This window comes from Alosa sapidissima, chromosome 21, assembly GCF_018492685.1.
Source record: "Alosa sapidissima isolate fAloSap1 chromosome 21, fAloSap1.pri, whole genome shotgun sequence".
NCBI lineage: Eukaryota > Metazoa > Chordata > Actinopteri > Clupeiformes > Clupeidae > Alosa > Alosa sapidissima.
The window spans coordinates 2,968,503-2,988,191 of record NC_055977.1 but is presented as its reverse complement, the minus strand read 5'-3'; the positions used below and the strand labels follow the sequence as shown (position 1 = coordinate 2,988,191).

The 19,689-nt window shown below is 47.7% G+C and overlaps 1 protein-coding gene across 1 annotated transcript in view; it reads left to right on the top strand.

Moving 5' to 3' along the window:
* The first annotated feature begins 1,437 nt into the window (after positions 1-1,437).
* Positions 1,438-19,689, top strand: part of meox2b (mesenchyme homeobox 2b) — a 38,790-nt gene continuing 20,538 nt past the window's right edge. The window contains exon 1 of the mRNA XM_042077542.1: positions 1,438-2,554. Coding sequence (XP_041933476.1) covers positions 2,035-2,554 — 520 coding nt within the window. The 5' untranslated portion in view covers positions 1,438-2,034. The remainder of the gene's footprint in view (positions 2,555-19,689) is intronic.

Here is a 19,689-nt window from a genome sequence, read left to right as displayed (position 1 = left end):
CCTCTGTGTATGAAATGTGCTATATAAATAAACTTAATTTGACTTGACTTGACTTGGCTGGTCACAGTAGCTGTGAGTAGTGTGTGTTGCGGATTCATATCAAAGTGTGACAAACAGCCTAATGCTCTTTCATTACGTGAATGGCTGTTTCCAGATGGCTTGTGTGTCTGTTATACTGTGCTCAAAGTGCAAATCTACGGCAGTTTGGTGTGTGTTTGGTAGAAGTATTAGTTATCCACCTCTTTGTCTTATACACCATTAACAAGCATTAACAAGCTGCTTGTTAACACTTACAACTGTTAACAAATATGCTTGCAAGTAACTGAAAAGGCTGCTTATTAACACTTACAAGCTGCATGTTATGTTGTGTGAGTGTGTTTGGTACACGTGTGTGTTTGAAGAGTGTGTGTGAGTGTGCCTGGTACTGCTACAGTATATGAAGCAGCCAGGAAACTGGAGAAGGTTATGATGGCAACAAGGCGTGTGAGCTTTGCTGGAATAATATTGATCATCAATTCACACTCCAAGCATGCAGGGCATGCAGGACTGTAAACACACACACACACACACACACACGCACACACACACACAATCATACATACACATATGCACACACACACACACACACACACAATCATACATACGCACACACACACACACACACACACATACAAACACCAAATATTCAACACAAACACACGCACGCACGCACACACACACACACACATATAAATAAATATAAGTTTCTCCACACACCTGAGACACACGGTGTGCAATCTTTCTTTTATAACAACACTGTTGCACACACACTTCCCATCTTTCTCAACTGTACACACACACACACACATACACACTCCCCTAGACCCTGATGCTGGCGCGACCCCAGTCTTGCAGGGGCAGAAGGGTTTGGGGGGGTGGGGGCAGCTCCAAAATAAATGCACATGGCAGACGGGCACTGGAGCGGTCAGCGAGCAGCGCAGAGAGGAAAGGGGGGCATGTGGTCAGTAGAGCAGGGCTGGCCACCAAGCCTCCCGCTCTCTCTCTCTCTCTCTCTTTCTCTCTCTCTCTTTCCCCCTCTCTCTCTTCCTCTCTTCCAATCTCTTCCTCTCTCTTTCTCTCTCTCATCCTCTCTCTTCCTCTCTCTTTCTCTCTCGCTCTCTCTTCCTCTCTCTCTCTTCCCCCCTCTCTCTCTTCCTCTCTTCCAATCTCTTCCTCTCTTTCTTCCTCTCTCTTTCTCTCTCTTTCTCTCTCGCTCTCTCTTCCTCTCTCTCTCTTCCCCCCCCCTCTCTTTTCCTCTCTCTCTCCCTGCTCTCTCACTCTTCCTCTTTCCTGCTTTCCTTCTCTCCCTCTCTCTCTCTCTCTCTCTCCCTCTCACGTTACGCCCTATATATAACATCCCCCTCTCTCTCTCTCCTCCCCCCTCTCTCTCTCTTTCTCAGCAGTTCAGTGGAAACACCTTCTCTCTTCACTACTGAATCTGCCTGCGTGCGTGTGTGTGTGTGTGTGCGCACATGTGTGTGTGTGTGTGAGAGAGAAAGAGAGCTGCGCGCGTCACCCAAGCTTCTCCTCTGAGACACACACGGCGTGTCTGTGTGTGTGTGTAAGTGTGGTTCAGTCTGCCAGCAGTGCCGCATGCTCAGGATTACGCGAGGCCCTACTTTTCATCGCCGTGGCGACACTCAGCCCTCGGCCGTGGAGAGCAGCACACACACACCGAGGCGCGGAGAGCAGAGCAGCGGAGCGCGACTGCGGAGTGTGTTTTTACTGGGAGTTCACGTGAGGCAGTGCGAGTGTGTGTGAGTGAGCGAGAGTGTGTGTGTGTGAGTGTCGGGGGTGTATGCCTCCAGTGCTCTCCATCTTGTTATTGTACTTCAGCGTCTCAGTGAGATTTTTTTTCTGCCGGAGGAAAGTTTGACTTCTGCATCTTCCGTGTGTTTCGGGGGACGTTCTCCTGTGACGTTCTCCTGCGCCGGTTCTCGGCTTGGTCTGTCCGCGGCTCCGTGTGTGGCTTTCCGCCCGGATCCTCCGCGGTGGATGGATCACTCTCTGTTCGGCTGTCTGCGGAGTCCCCACGCTCCCGCACCGACGCTGCACTCGGCCTTCGCTCCGTCTCCTCTCGGCCTGCACGGCCGCTCCGAGCACGTCGTCTCCTACGCCGACCCCCCGTGCGGCTACTCCGGGGACGAAGCGGCAGCGTTCGGGCCGGGCGGACCCCACCGCTCGCACCCCTCCCACCAGCCGCCCCCCCAGCAGCAGCAGCACCCCCACCACCACGCGCAGCACCAGCCCCCCCCAGCATGGCACCTGACCCCGATGGGCCCGCCCGGCGCCGGACGGCACGGCCTCTGCGTCCCCCACCCTGACCAGGCCGGCGCCGCCGAGCTGTGCGGGGCGGGGGGCAGCGGGGGTGGGGGGGGTCTGTGCCCCCCCAACCCCGCTCTGGGGTCCGGCGAGGCGTCCGGCCCCGCGTGTGTGTCAGGGGATTACGGTCGGCAGACACTGTCGCCGGCGGAAACGGACAGGAGGAACAGTAAAGGGAAAAGTGACAGCTCAGGTGAGGAGTGGAGGCACACACACACACACACACACACACACACACACACAGACACTGACCTTACATACACACCTTACACATAACTCTGTCTCTGAGTGTGTGGAGAATTTCACACCTTTATGTTTTTGAGCTTGTGTTCAGGTGTGGTTTCCGTCTGAGTTTGAGTTAGTGTGTTGAAATGATATAAAACGTTACGCAAAGAACTTGAAAGTTCTAGCAAAGTGATCAGAAAAGTCCACTTTCCTTTGGGTCATTTGGGTAATCATATTTTTTACTAACTAACTATAAACTGAAAATACATATCCAAAACTGCTACATCACATGGGCTCTTCCCATACAAGTGACTCAACCAGAGCACGTCCCTAAAGTTGGACACAATTCCAGTTGTTATTAAATTAGTATTTACTAGTTTGATTTCCTGCTGGTTATAAAATGAGCGTTGAATAGTTTGATTGATTTTTTGCTGGTATTAAATAAGTAGTTGCGTGGCAAACAGTTTTGCAGGACTTGTTTGGAGCTCCATCTGATCTCCGTCTTTACTTACCAGTGTACTTCTGTCGTGTTTGCAGCGGTTCATTTGATCGGCCTCTGGGAAAGAGTTCATTTGTGCCGCTCTGTTTTATTCCCCTTTTTTATTTTCTTTTTTTTTATTTGTCTCTCCTCTCTTCCCCCTCTGGCCTTTGTTCTCCCCCGTTCTCCACAGCCTGGAGAGGGAGAGTGGAGAGGGGAGGTGCCCTCCGCCACACAACCCAAAATAAACCCAATTTACCCCTCCGACCAAAACAACAATCACACGGGAATCAGACAGTTTCGAAATTAACGGACGTTCCAAGTTAGATATTAAAGTGTAAAAACATAATAAATATGTCATTTTACGAATATAATAAATACAAAGACATGTAAACATATTTTAGCATCTGTAAAAAGTGTGTTAAAAAGCTGCTTGTGTGGAGAGCAGATATGCGTGTGACAGGCTGAAAGAGTTGATTTTCTGCGGCTGACGTTAGCGGGGCACTAACACTCTTAGCAGATGGAGGATTCTGGGACCGATCTGCGCTCTCACTGTAAATGCTACATTAATCAGTCCTCAGTTACAGTGAAATATCTACAACGCTGCTCAAGTTATTCTTTTGTTGACGACTGCACTGGAAATATGCGATTCGTTATACTTTCAATTGTATGCCAAATAATTAAAGTTAAAATAGATCAAATTAAATATAATATGCAAGTTGTGTAATAATACCATTAGTACTATAATACCACATTATATATTATATTATATTATATTATATTATATTATATTATATTATGACTTTGCATTATATTTAACTATTATAAAAGCTGGATAAAAGTGTCAGGGAAATGAATAAGTATTTACTGGCGTGACTGAAATGAATAACAGCTAACTGGCATAAAATAAGGGCGCTCCTCAGATTTGGTGATTCATCTGCCATAGCTTTAACGGTGGGGAGTTGTTCTCGTACGTTTCATGCTTTCACAAGTTTGTCCACCATGAATGAGGCTTTAAATGGATTCAAATCTCCTCTGCTTTTGTTCAGGTTTAGCACTTAAGCAGTTTGCTGGAGTCTCACAGTGATGTGTTTACTGATTAAAACTCACGATAACATAACTGTATTGCTATCTTCTTATGTTAACAAAATAATTGACCTTTCAGTATTACATGTACAAACAAATCTGTTGTAATTGTCAACGTCATCCACTCCGATGGGAAATCATTCCCTCAATGGGTAATAACCAAATCTAATTATATAATTATCTAATGATCTAACGACACTGTAACTGGCTAACAATCGCACGCAATCTAAAATAATTTAGTCCAAATTTAGCAAGTTAATCTGACCTTTACAAATTCCAAATATAATACTTTTTGTTTTCAGTGTCAGTCTCGGTTTAAGAATTATATTTATCCAGTTAGACTCTATAATGATTGAGGACCTGTAATGAAGACTGAGACCTTTGTAAATTGTAAATCGCAATATATAATTAATCAAAATGGAACTGACATGAATTGATGTTTTCTGTAATTGTCGTTCTGGTAAAAACCTCCTGAGTGAGGATGTGTGTTGAGAGGTTCAGAGTGATTGCTGAGGGCTGTAGTGTTGATCTATGTGTGTCAGCACAGAGATTATGTGTTCAGAGCGCATCTTCAAAATGAGCGCTGAATGCTATAATGTCAATCTGTGTGTGTTGAGAGCACATCTTCACAATGAGCGCTGAACGCTATAATGTCAATCTGTGTGTGTTGAGAGCACATCTTCAGACTGTTTGATGATGCTCATCGTCTTGTTTAATTGTTGCAATGTCGATCTTTCTTTGTGTGTGTGTGTGTGTGGGTGTGGGTGTGGGTGTGTGTGTATGTGTTGTTAAATGGTTGTAACGTCGCTCTCTGGGTGTGTGTGAGTGCTGAGGTTGTTGTTTAACCGTCGTAACGTTGCTCCCTGGGTGTGTGTGTGTATGAGCACACATGGTCAGACAGGAAGTGCCTGTGAGTGGCGATGGTCTTCCTGGTTCCCCACATGAGCTCCCCAAAGCCCAGAAGAACCCTGACACACATCACTCACTCACTCACTACGGGACACGGACCTCTCTCTCTCTTTATATCCCCCTCTCTCTCTTTCTTCCTCTCTCTCTCTTTATATCCCCCTTTCTCTCTTTACACCTCTCTTTCTCTTTATATCCCCCTCTCTCTTTCTTCCTCTCTTTCTCTTTATATCCCCCTCTCTCTCTTTCTACCTCTCTTTCTCTTTATATCCCCCTCTCTCTTTCTACCTCTCTCTCTCTTTATATCCCCCTTTCTCTCTTTCCACTTCTCTTTCTCTTTATATCCCCCTCTCTCTCTTTCTTCCTCTCTTTCTCTTTATATCCCTCTCTCTCTCTTTCTACCTCTCTTTCTCTTTATATCCCCCTCTCTCTTTCTACCTCTCTTTCTCTTTATATCACCCCTCTCTCTCTTTCTCTTTATATCCCCCTCTCTCTCTTTACACCTCTCTTTCTCTTTATATCCCCCTCTCTCTTTCCACTTCTCTTTCTCTTTATATCCCCCTCTCTCTCTTTACACCTCTCTTTCTCTTTATATCCCCCCTCTCTCTTTCTACCTCTCTTTCTCTCTATATCACCCCTCTCTCTCTTTCTCTTTATATCCCCCTCTCTCTCTTTATTCCTCGCTTTCTCTTAATATCTCCCTCTCTTTCTCTTTATATCCCCCTCTCTCTTGTTCTACCTCTCTTTCTCTTTATACCCCCCATCTCTCTCTCTTTTTTTCTCTCTCTCTCTTCATGCCCCTCTATCTCTCTCTCTCTCTCTCTCTCTCTCTCTCTCTCTCTTTACCTCTCTCTCTCTCTCTCTGTTTCTACAGCTCTTTCTCTTGCCCCCCAGTCCTCAGAGGTGTAATTTGACATTTTTCCTTCAGGGCATTAATAGCCCCCAGGTGACACTCTACTGCGTTGTGTCCCACCTGCTCTTGATACCGCTAAACACACACACACACACACACACACACACACACACACACACACACACACACACACACACAGGCCGGCATTAATGAGCAGAGAGGGAGCGGGTCCTGGAGCAGCTGTGGTCCTTTGATATTAAAGGTGGCCGTTAAACACACATACACACACACACACATACACACACATACAGTCGTGCGCACACACACACACAGTCGGCGCACACACACACACAACCACAGTCGCGCACACACACATACAGTCGCACGCACACACACACACACACACAGTCGCGCGCACACACACACACACATACAGTCACGTGCACGCACACACACACACACACACACCCACACATGCATGGTAAAATGCTTGGGAACTTCTCAGGCGGCCCGTGTGACAGGTAGAGCAGAGCAGAGTGCATTTCACTGAGACACGTGGACACACACACACACACACACACACACACACACACACACACACACGCAGCATGTGACACCCTGTAAAGGATTATTAACGTACCCCTCACACACGCACCATGCACACACACGCACGCACAGGCACGCACACACACCCACACTCTCACAGGCAGATATACGCGGAATATGGCGGCAGCTGCTATCACTGGTATCAATGTGGTGGTATCAGTGCTCTCACTGTGGCAGTGTCTGTGTGTGTGTGTGTGTGTGTGTACATGAGCGTGTGTGTGCACGACTGTGTGTGTGTGTATGTGTGTGTGTGTGTGTTTGTCTGTTTGTGTGTGTGTGTCTGTGTGTGTTCGTGACTGCGGCCACTTTAAGCTCCTCAGACTGCTGAGGTGGCAGAGGTGAGGTGGCCCCAGACTGTCACACCAGCCGGAACACCCCCACACGCCTCTCCCCCCCCCCCCCTCACACACACACACACACACACACACACGCACACGCACACTGCCACTCACTAAAGGGTTCGAACGCGACGGTGCCAATTAAGGCCCTCTGCTTCCCTCCCAATGTGCCGTTTATACCCGCTGATGTCGTTTCTACCCGTGTGTGTGTGTGTGTGTGTGTGCCGGTGCTGTTTCTGCCCGTTGGTGCCAGGCAGGCGGGCTCTTTAAAGCCTCCTCATGGCGGGCACTCCGAGGTTCTCCTGGAGCCCACCGCAGCCCTGATTCCTCAAATCCAATTTTCTCCGGCAGACGCTGGTGCCCATCAAAGGGGAAGGGTAGCCGCGGCAACGGCAGGGTAGCAGGGCATGGCCATGCTGCGGCAGGCCAGACGGGCGATCCAGTCCGACAGGCGGCCGTACGTCACGCGCAGCGTTGCGGTGATGAGGGGCAGCGTTGATTAGAGAGAGAGAGAGAGGGAGAGGGAGAGACAGAGAGAGGGAGAGAGAGAGAGGGGGAGAGAGAGAGCACAAACCACACGACGGACCACTGCGGGGCCTTCTAGAAGGTTCTATGAACACAGACCTCCGACAGGCCCGCTGAAGGTCTTCTAGAAGGTTCTAACACACAGGGCACATGTCACAGTTATTACTCCTCTTTAAAAAAACAATCTTTAAAAATTGAATTTGTTTCTGAAATTGATGCGATTTGATTCCGCAGCGTACGGTCACCGTGCAGCGCAAAACAAGCCGTGAGAACAGGTGGTGTTACCAATACTTACTCATTTATGTACACGTCCGTCATAAGGCGCAATGAAGCAGAAATCAGTTGAGTAATGTTTGGGTGTTTTTAATATCTAGAAGAACAAAGGGGGGGAGGGGTGGACTTTACTTGAGAGTTTGTTGTCCGTATGATTTTGGGAAGTTTCATGGAAATGGTGTGACTTCCTCCTCCGTCTGCTCCCCAACCGGTGTGTGTGTGTGTGTGTGTGTGTGTGTGTGTGTGTGTGTTATGTAGTATTAGATCACCAAATGGTTTTGCCCAGTATTTAAATAATCATTGTGGTATTATTACATTACGTAGTGTGTTGTGTATGCTACACATTGGAGCCGTTTAAATTTATATCACATTCTAAAAAAACACACAATATATTCATTTGATTAGGATAACATAAGAATGTGCTTTATGTTCGTATTACTGCATGACTGGGAATTACTGTCAGTGGCAAGACGAACGTGATACTATTGAAGATGAAATAGTCGTTGGATTGATCTTTTGAACACCAAATTAGGCAAAAAAACATGTATTATTTGTGATTTTTTTTTATAGTAAAATTGTTTTTGATTAGTTTTGATACGCTACACATTTGTCAGAAATTGAAAAGAAGTTTGTAAGAAACTGTAAGTTGTGATCAGTAGAATATCATGAAGAGGACCCGGGTGAAGTCTACATGACATATGTACTGGAGTGAGTCGAGTGTTCAGTGTCACTGGCGTGAGACTGGCGTGAGATTGGTGTGGGTATGCAAGCAGCAGGCGGGCACACCACTGGCATGGGAAGAATGGCTTCACTTAGACACTAGGCTGGGCACCACTAGACTGGCATGGGTATCTTGGCATGCGGGGAAAACGAACTAGCGAGTGTATGGTGGCACAGACTAGTGTGGGTATGAGTGTGTGTGTGTGTGTGTGTGTCTGTGTGTGTGTGTGTGCGTATGTGTGCGTGTGTGTGTGTGTGTGCGCGTGTGCGTATGACGGCTTTATTCTCTCGGAACATCCCGTGTCACACGTTTGGCGTTGGCAATGCCAGCTGGAGTCTCTCCTGGTACAGAAAAACACTCCATAAATAACTAGACCAACTTTTGTTCACTTGGACACACACACACACACATACAGACATGCACAAACACACTTGCACGAATACACACACACACACACACACACACACACACAGGCACGTACATAAATTAGACCACAAATATCTATTCATGAGAGACAAAACCTTGAAGTCTTTTTCAAACTTTTAAAGACAAATTATGTTTCAAAGACCTAATTTGAGTGCAACCACAATAAAGACATCTGGCTGAAAACTCTATTTGGGGCGGCTGGAGTCACAGGCAGTGCTTTCGTCTCTCTCACATTTAGACACACTTAGACACACACACACGCACACGCACGCACGCGCACGCACACACACACACACACACACACACACACACACACACACACACTCAAACACACACACAGACACACACACACACATACTCAAATGCACAGAGTACCAGGCACATGCGTTTGTTTCTCTCACACTTAGAAAAGCCTTGCCACTCGTGAACTACGCATCTCATGGACACACACAGACACACACACACACACACACACACACACACACACACACACTCTACGCAACTCATGGACACACAGACACACACACACACACACACACACACACACACACTCTACGCAACTTATGGACACACAGACACACACACACACACACACACAAACACACACACACACACACACACATAAAAAAAGTTGAGACTGATGGCATGTTGGGCGTTATGTGTGTATTATAGGAAGTGATGTGTGTATTACAGTATAGCAAGTGATGTGTGTATTACAGTATAGCAAGTGATGTGTGTATTATAGCAAGTGATGTGTGTATTACAGTATAGCAAGTGATGTGTGTATTATAGCAAGTGATGTGTGTATTACAGTATAGCAAGTGATGTGTTACAGTATAGCAAGTGATGTGTGTATTATAGGAAGTGATGTGTGTATTACAGTATAGCAAGTGATGTGTGTATTACAGTATAGCAAGTGAGGGCCTATCAGGTCTATTTTTGTGGACTTTACCTTAGAATAGACGTACTCATTATTTCCCCTTGATTTAGCCTATACCGTAGCTATGCCCAAAAATAATAAATCACAGGCGGCATCCAAAAACATTCAGATGGGCTATCCATCCCATAGCCTACAGACTTACTGTAGGCCTAACCTATGCCTATAAATAATTTCTTATCAAAAATATTTCTGGATACGTGCTAAACTCCTTACCTGGTTGTAGCCTAAGTTTTATCCATATGGAGATCTTCAAAGGCTTGCTATGATTCCAACCCTGTTTATAAACGAACCTGTCTGTTGCTGACAAGGCCTATCTCAAATTTCCCGTTTAACTCTTCTACACAGAATAGGCTATAATTGCGCAAACATTTCAAATCCTGACTTTTTAAACGACAAGGCGTGGACAGGCAAAATAGGCTATTACGCATAGGCTACAAACAATTTCCAAATCAGTTTCAGTAGCCTACGCTACGAGCTGGCCTAAGATCCGAAGTGGCAGACGGATAGGTTACATTTCAACAGCAAGACAAAATATACACATTTGGACCAAAGGTCCATTTATTTTTTTTTAAACTGCAGAAATCAAATTATTAGGCTGTTATATAGAGAACGAAAAAAAAAAAAACGTTATTAACCGGTTTTGTGGATTTCAGAATAACGTTTCTGTTCCGGAACAGTTGAAGACCATTTTGTTTTCGTTTCCGTTTCCGCTCCTCGTAAAATTCCGTAAAATTCCGTTCGTTTTCGGTTTTCGTTTTCGTTCCTTGAACCGGTTCGGAGCCCTGGTGGATAGGCTGTGCTGTTTTATATAGTGGTGGTGTGTGTGTGTGTGTGTGTGTGTGTGTGTAATGTAAATCAGGTTTATAGGCCAGGTATACTGGCGTATACAAGGAATTTGGTCACTGCATTTATCCCATCCGTGAATTAGTGAACACACAGTGTACACACAGTGAGGTGAAGCCCACACTAATCCCGACGCAGTGAGCTGCCTGCAACAACAGCGGCGCTCGGGGAGCAGTGAGGGGTTAGGTGCCTTGCTCAAGGGCAATTCAGCCGCGGCCCACTGGTCGGGGTTCGAACCGGCAACCCTTCAGTTCCAAGCCAAAAGCCCTAATCAGTAGGCCACGACTGCTCCAATGTGGATATACTGTTTGTTTTATATAGCGGTGGTGTGTGTATTGTGTGTGTGTGTGTGTATTGTGTGTGTGTGTGTGTGTGTGTGTGTGTGTGTGTGTGTGTGTGTGTGTGTGTGTGTGTGTGTGTGTATAGTGTGCTGTTTTATATAGCGGTGGTGTGTGTATTGTGTATTGTATGTGGTGTGTGTGTCTAAACTGTGCTGTTTTACTGTATATAGTGTTGGTGTGTGTATTGTGTATGGTGTGTGTGTTATACTGTGCTGTTTTATATAGCGGTGGTGTGTGTATTGTGTATGGTGTCTGTGCGTGTGTGTATTGCTTATGGTTCTGTACATTGTGTGCGATGTGTGTTCAGCGAGTGTGTCAGTTGTTCTGCTGTGTATAGTGGGGGAGTGTGTTGCGTGTATGTGTATATAATTTTGTTGTGTATAGTGTAATTTGTGTGTGATGTGTGTGTTGTGCAGGTGTGTGTGTGTGTGATGTGTGTGATGTGCGGGTGTGTGATGTGTGTGTTGTAATTTGTGTGTGATGTGTGTGTTGTGCGGGTGTGTGTGATGTTACAGTATCGGTACACTTCAGTACACCGGCTTACACTTGGGGGGCGGGGCGGGGGGGTATTAATATAAGCTATGTGTGTGTGTGTGTCTGTGTGCATTTCAAGATGTATATAAAAAATGTTTTACTAAATAGTGCATCATTTTACAAAATTGTCGGCCCGTTTACTAAACCGTGTCAAATGAGTGCACTAAAATGAGTGCACTTTACTAAAACGAGCGCATAATATACTACATTCTATGCACAATCTAGTAAAATGAGATCATATTTGAGTAAAACGAGTGCACGGTGCACAGGTCAAATGAGCGCTCATCCTCACAGTCTTGCAATGACGCCTCCTGAGCTCATATTAGTCTACTCATTTTCTATCCGGCACAAACAAGAGTCATTTTTGATGCAAAAACACTTAATAAATAAATAACTGTTTGTAGCCTTATGTATGATACTACAGAATAACCCAACAGCTATATATTCTACTCAAACCAAGCAACTCTGAAATGTATAAAACTGAACTGGCAGAGATATCACAGAAAAATATCACAAACTGCCTCAGAAGCTCTGAATTTACTAGCTCTGAATTGATCCTTATACCCTTATATTATCTCTGGCTTTGTTCTGTCTCAGCAGCGAGTAGCTTAGTTGTCTATCTTGCACAAATGCACTGTAAAACTCTGAGCCAGACATGTGATCTCACGCTACTATCAGCGTGCTATAGGCCTACGTGACTCACAGTGGCTCAAATGAAAAGTGTGTTCTCTGTTGGGATAGTGATGACAGACAAACCGAGAGGGATAAATGTCAGCAGCAAAGTTTCCATTTATCACATACGAATCGTGCATTCTTCATTCATAGTCTAACTTATTATACTGATCTGTCGTGGATTTGCACGAGTTGATTCTCAATAATATGGAACAGAATGCGTTCCGTATCAGTTCAATACGGAACACATCTTTTTCCTTGCAAATACGGGAAGATTCCATATTTTACGGAGCAGTTGGCAACCCTAGTTGTATGTGATGTGTGTGTATTATGCTGTATAGTGTTGCATGCAATGTGTATGTATTGTGCTGTTCCTGCTGTGTGTGTGTGTGTGTGTGTGTGTGTGTATGTGTGTGTGTGTGTGTGTGTGTGCGTGTGTGTGTATTGTGTTTGTGTGTATAGTATTGTGTGTCATTTTCTGTCATTCCCCACTTTGGAGGTGGGGAATTTTCAAGCCCTGCCTGACCCTATCAACCCGGCAAAACGGAATGTTAAAATATTTTTTGCGCATTCCGGATCAGATTTAATTCTAATTCATATATCGGTCTGTTTATGACTCCTATGTTTGTGTGTGGCTATTTTGTTTTGAATCTATGATATTCCTTGTCAGAAAAGAAAGACATTAATAAAGAAAACAAATGTCCTCCTGTTCATCACGCCCCATCTGCCATGTCTCTATTCCCCTCTAGTGGGGACCGCCCCACACTTGGACAACCACCGGTGTGTTGTATTGCGCGCAACGTGTGTGTATTGTGCTGATGTGTACAGGGGTGGTGTATTGCGTGCAATGTGTGTGTGTTTGTGGAGGTGTGTATACTGTTGCGAGGAATGTGTGTGTATGGTGTGTGTGTGTGTGTGTGTGTGTGTGTGTGTGTGTATTGTGCTGATGTGTCAGGGGTGGTGTGTATTGCATGCGAAATGTGTGTTTGTGGATGTGTGTAGTGTTGCGAGGACTGTGTGTGTGTGACTGTGCTGATGTTTGAATAGAGCCGGTGTGTTGTGTGTGTAGTGAGTATGCTTTTGTGTACAGTGCTATGTGGGAATGCATGTGTATTGTGGTGGCCATGTGTGTATTGTTCTGCTGTGTGTAGTGTTGGTGTGTGATGTGTGTGGTGTGTGTGTGTATTGTGGTTTTGTGTATAGTGTGTGGTGTGTATTGTGCTGTTTATTGTCTATGTGGGGGTGGTGTGTTGTGTGGGTATTGTAGTGTGGTATTGTGTAGTATTGGATGTGTGTGTATTGTGGTGTTGTATATAGTGTAGCGTGTGATGTGTGTGTGTGTGTGTGTATTGTGGTGTTGTGTATAGTGTAGTGTGTGATGTGTGTGTGTGTGTATTATGGTGTTGTGTATAGTGTAGTGTGTGATGTGTGTATTGTGGTGTTGTGTAGTAGATGTGTGTGTATTGTGCTTTTGTGTCTATTGTAGCGTGTGATGTGTGTGTGTGTGTGTGTGTGTGTGTGTATTGTGGTGTTGCGTAGTAGTGTTGCGTGTGATGTGTGTGTTTGTGTATTGTGGTGTTGTGTATAGTGTTGTGTGTGTGTGTGTGTGTGTGTGTGTGTGTTGTGATGTTGTGTATAGTGTTGTGCGTGATGTCTGTGTGTGTGTGTGTATTGTGCTGTAGTGTTTAGTGCAGCGTGGGATGTGTGTGTGTGTGTGTGTGTGTATTGTGGTGTTGTGTATAGTGTAGCGTGTGATGTGTGTGTGTGTATTGTGATGTTGTGTATAGTGTAGCGTGTAATGTGTAGTGTGTGATGTGTGTGTGTGTGTGTGTGTGTGTGTGTATGTATTGTGGTGTTGTGTAGCGTGTGATGTGTGTGTGTTTGTGCGTATTGTGGTGTTGTGTAGCGTGTGATGTGTGTGTGTGTGTGTGTGTGGTATTGTGGTGTTGTGTATAGTGTAGCATGTGATGAGTGTGTGTGTGTGTGTGTGTGTGTGTGTGTGTGTGTGGTGTGTGTGTGTGTGTATTGTGGTGTTGTGTAGCGTGTGATGTGTGTGTGTGTGTGTGTGTGTGTGTGTTGTGTAGCGTGTGATGTGTGTGTGTGTGTGTGTGTGTGTGTGTGGTGTGTATGTATGTATTGTGGTGTTGTGTAGCGTGTGATATGTGTGTGTGTGTGTGTGTGTGTGTGTGTGTATTGTGGTGTTGTGTAGCGTGTGATGTGTGTGTGTGTGTGTATTGTGGTGTTGTATAGCGTGTGATGTGTGGGCGATTCTGTGTGTGTTCTGGAACATCATGAAGTTCCACACCAGACATCCCCTCACCTGGACATTCTGTTCTCCGGTCCCTTGCTGTCCACCCACTCAGCCTGCCGACACACACACACACACACACACACACACACATGCACACACACACACAGACTGTGAAGAATGAGACCTCACGGTCCAAACTCACAAAGGGGATGCGCGCTCTTTCAGGCAACCAAGGTACATGAAGACATTGACGAACCACAGACAAGTGCAAACTTTGTGCTAAGAGTGCTGGTTTATTTACAGTGTTCAAAAGTGATAAACAAAAACTTTGAAAAAAAAAGGCTACAAACAAAAATCAACACGAGGGTTGCTCAAACTTAAAGACTTAACTAAACAAAATAACCAATACAAAACTAATAGGGATTCAAAGAGTTAAATGTTCACAAACCAAACCAGACTAGACTCAGCCTCACAGCAAGCTGCTCTCCCTATGCCACTCTCTCTCGAATGACAGAAGCTCAGCCTTTTTATGGGCCTACCCATTAGAAACGTCACTCAAAATGGTGGGAGAGTAGTGCACAAACAATTAACAAAATAAAGACATTAATCATAACAAAAATAAACTTGCCTTGATCCTAACAATTTTACCCTTATTTTACGCTATAAAAATATATATATATATTTTCTCTTTCCCTAAAACCAGTTCAAAACCCTAACCACCATTACAGACACGCCATCAAAACAAAAAAAAAATACAAAAAGATTGCAACTTTGACAGTTCGGGTTTTCTCGGGGGACCATTGATGGCGGGACACACAACAAGGAAGTGAATGCAGTCAGTGTAGATGCTATGGCGTGGGAATACTGGTGCGTGTGGTGGAAATGTTTGGTGGAGCAAAACCAGCGGGTACCTCGCGGCTTGCGGAGATGTTGTGGATGAAGACTGGTGAGTACAGAAATATGTGTGACGCTATGTGATGGTGAAATATGAATGTGTTCAGAACGCGCTAAACCGGTATCGCGTGTAATGAACTTGCCAAGTGCCGTGTGCAGGTGTGTGCGTGTGTGTCGGGAAATGTTTGTCAGTTATGTGTAGGGACAACGTCGGGAGCATTTGGGGAAAAGTTTAACTGGAGGGCAACTTTTCCACATTTCCCCCCTCCTCTGGAGACTCGACACAGGGGTGGCGAGACAGGTAGTCAGCAACCAGGTTGTGCTTTCCTGGCCTGTAAACAACCTCAAACTTAAAGGGCTGCAGCGCTAAAAACCACCTTGTTACCCTTGCATTGGTGTCCTTCATCTGGCCTAACCATTTCAGTGCTCGATGGTCTGTTTCAAGCCGAAAGTCTCTACCTAGAAGGTAGTAACGGAATGTGTCCAAGGCCCACTTCACCGCGAGACATTCCAGCTCGACAGCTGAGTATCGGGTCTCTCGTGGGAACAGTTTGCGGCTAATGTAGGCGACTGGCCGCTGTTGGTCGCCTTCCCCCTGGAGTAGGACCGCCCCCAGCCCAACCCCAGAGGCGTCAGTTTGGACTGTCCATGGCTTGTCAAAGTCAGGGCTCTTCAAAACTGCATCGCTGCACAGAGCCTCCTTCAACTCTGTGAAGGCTCTCTCGTGCGGCTCCTCCCACCTGACCCTTGCTGACCCAGACTTCCTGGTCAGGTCAGTGAGCGGCGCCGCCATGGTGGCAAAGTTAGGCACAAAGCGCCTGTACCACCCTGCAAGACCCAAAAAGGACCTCACATCCTTCTTGGTTTGAGGCCGCGGGCAGTTGCGGATGGCCTCGAGCTTGTCAGTTTGTGGGCGGATCACACCATGGCCCACAATGTGACCCAGGTACCGCACCTCGGGCTGAACAATGGTGCATTTCTTGGGCTGGATCGTCAACCCAGCCTCGTGGACGCGTTTGAAGATCTCGGCTAGATGTTCCACGTGCTCCCTCCAGGTGGCGCTGTGGACCACGATATCATCCAGGTAAGCACCAGCAAAGGCCCCAGTCCCTTCCAGCACACGGTCCATGAGCCGCTGGAAGGTGGCTGGCGCTCCCTGGAGATCGAAAGGCATCTTTGTGAACTGGAACAGCCCACGGGGTGATCGGAAGGCAGTGTAGAGTCTGGCCTCCTTGGCCAGTGGGACCTGCCAGTACCCTTTGCTCAAGTCCAACGTCGTGATGAACCGGGCCCCACCCACCCGTTCCACCAGCTCCTCGAGCCGTGGCATGGGGTAGGCGTCAAAGTGGGTCTGGGCATTGACTTGGCGGAAGTCCACACAGAACCTCATGGTGCCATCCTTCTTCGCCACCAGGACAATGGGGCTACTCCAGGCACTGTCCGAGCGCTCAATGACGCCCAGTCGCTGCATCACCTGCAGCTCCTCCTGGAGAGCAGGCAGTAACCGCTCCGGAACCCGGTACATTCGCTGCCGCTTCGGGGTGGTCTCTTTCAGGTGGATCGGGTGCTCAGCCAGTGAAGTAGTCCCCGGCTGCCCGGTGAACAGGCCTTCTGGGATGATAGCCCGCAGCTCTTCCTGTTGCTCTGCAGTGAGATGGGAGAAGTCTGGTTCCCCTGCTATGCAGTCAGTGGGGAAAAACTGCTCAGGGGTGTCATACTCTTCCCTCACGGCTTGCACCATGAGCTGGTCACTCACTGGCGGCTTCCTGTCGTGGTACTCTTTGAGCAGGTTTATATGGAACACCCGCTGTGGCTTCCTCCTCCCAGGCATGGCCAGCTCGTAGGTGGCTGGCCCCATCTTCCGGCTGATGCTGAAGGGCCCCTGCCACTTGGCCAGCAGCTTGTTCTCCTCTGTTGGCAGGAGCAGGAGAACTTTCTGGCCGGGCTGGAACGTGCGCTGTCGGGCTGACTTGTCATACCAGCTGGACTGGGTCTGTTGAGCGTTCTCCATGTTCTCCCTCACCAGGGTCGCCATCTCCTCCATCTTTTCCCTCATGGCGATCACATAGGTGAGGATGTTCGTGGTAGTGGCGCTCGGTGACTCCCAGGCATCCCTCAGCAAATCCAGAGGGCCCCGCACTTGCCTCCCATACAAAAGTTCAAATGGCGAGAACCCGGTTGAGGCTTGGGGTACCTCACGGTATGCAAACATGAGGTAAGGGAGCCAGCGATCCCAGTCCTTGGCATTAGCACCCACGAACTTTCGCAGCATGCTTTTGAGGGTCTGGTTGTACCTCTCCACCAGCCCGTCGGTCTGCGGGTGGTAGGGAGTGGTCCTAATACCCCGTATCCCTAACAACCTGTAGACCTGCTTAAGTGTGTTCGACAAGAATGCTGTGCCTTGGTCAGTTAAAATCTCCTGTGGGATCCCTACCCTTGAGAATAACTGTAGGAGGGCAGGGGCAATGGTTCTGGCGGTGACTTTGCGGAGGGGAAAAGCTTCGGGATAGCGTGTAGCGTAATCACAGATTACAAGGATGTATTTGTGACCTGTCTGTGTGCGCTCAAGGGGACCGACAATATCCATTGCTATCCTGGTGAAGGGGACTTCAATGACAGGGAGAGGCTGAAGTGGGTATGGCTTAACCCTCTGCTTGCTGGTGAGCTGACAAGTGGGGCATGTCTTGCAGTGTGTGTGAACGTCTGTGTACAAGCCGGGCCAATAAAATCTGTTAGAGATTCTCTGCAGGGTCTTCACACTACCCAGGTGACCTGCCCATGGGATGTCATGACCCAGCTTGAGAATATTAGGTCTCAGGCTAGTGGGGATAACCAGCTGCTCAGTGCTGCCACCCTCTGGCTGGTGGTAGAGCAACCCATCTTTAACAAAATAGTCCTCCCCAGAGAGGGATTTAGCCTGGCCTGTGCTCACACCGTCAATTTCAGTGGCCTTACTGAAAAGATCTTTGAGCGTCTCGTCCTGCTCTTGTAGCAATTTCAAATCATGGGGCACATCCCAAACATCTGGAGCTGCAGTGGGGGGTACATTCTGCTCTGCACTCGTCATGGACTCAACTCTGTGAATCAGCTTTTCACGCCGGCGCTGATGCCGGCCCTTGCGTGGCCTGTTTGTGTCGGGGGGCGCAATCTCTTCATCATAGTAGGGGAACAATTCACAGACCTTCTGCTTCTCTGTCTCGCCATCTGCCACTCTTTTAGCCTGAGATCTGGTCACAACCATACTTATGGGTGAAGTAGATTGCACCAGCTCTGGCAAAATTGCAACATCTTGGCCCAACACTATGGGATGATGGAGGCCCTTCACTACTCCGGCTTTGAGAGTGTATGTGTGGCCGTGTACACGCAGGCATATTTCAGCTAGAGGGTATCGGTGCTCGTCGCCATTTACACACCGCACCCGTAGGCATCCTCCTGTCAGCATTCCTGGCTGATTAACCAGGTGGGGTTGCACCAGCGTCTGGGTGCTACCGGTATCTAAAAGGGCTCTAGCTGCTCTACCATTAACAGCAACATCAACAGTCTGCACTCTGTTCTGGACTTCTGGCAGACTGGTAGTGGTGACCTGAGCACTGGGACCAAAACTTCTTGGTCGCTTGTCAGGGCAGTTACGTATGAAATGTCCGGGCCTGCTACAATGGTGACATAACGGCTCAGTACTTGTGGGTGCGGACTGAGTGGATGCAGGTTGTCCATGTGGAGATGCTCTGGGTGTGTGTGGAGGTGTGCGACTACTTTGACCCCTACGCTGATCCCCACCCCTAGGACCCACTCCCGCACCATAGCCCGCAGACTTACCCCTCTCCGCAGGTTGGCTGAAGCCCTGGTAACGGAAGTCCTTCGGTCCACGCCGGGCGGCGAGGAAGGAGTCCACCAGTTCTGCTGCTCGTTGTCCGGTCTGTGGATCATGCTCCTTGACCCACACGCGCACATCAGGAGCCAGCGAACGCAGGAACTGCTCCAGAATCAGAGTCTCTCCGATCTCCTCCACAGTCTTCTCTGTGGGCTTCATCCATTTGGTGTAGAGGTCTTTGATCCGATTGTAGAACTCTCGTGGCGTGTCGCCAGGCTGGATGCGAGGGTCCCGGAACCTCTGACGGTAGACCTCGCAGTTTATCTCAAACTTGGCCAGGATGGCGTCTTTCACTTTCAAGTAGTCTCTGGCGTCTGCAGGATCCATAGCCACGTATGCGGCTCTCGCCTTGCCCGTCAGGTAGGGCACCAGGAACGTGGCCCAGTCAGCAGGGGGCCACCGGTATGCAGCAGCGAGCCTCTCGAACGTGGTCATGTACTGCTCGACGTCATCTCCCTCCTCCATCTTGGGCACCGACGCTCGGGTCCAGGTTGCTGGGGCTGGTCCTCCTTGGTTCATCACTGGGTGCTGGGGGGCTGCAGGCA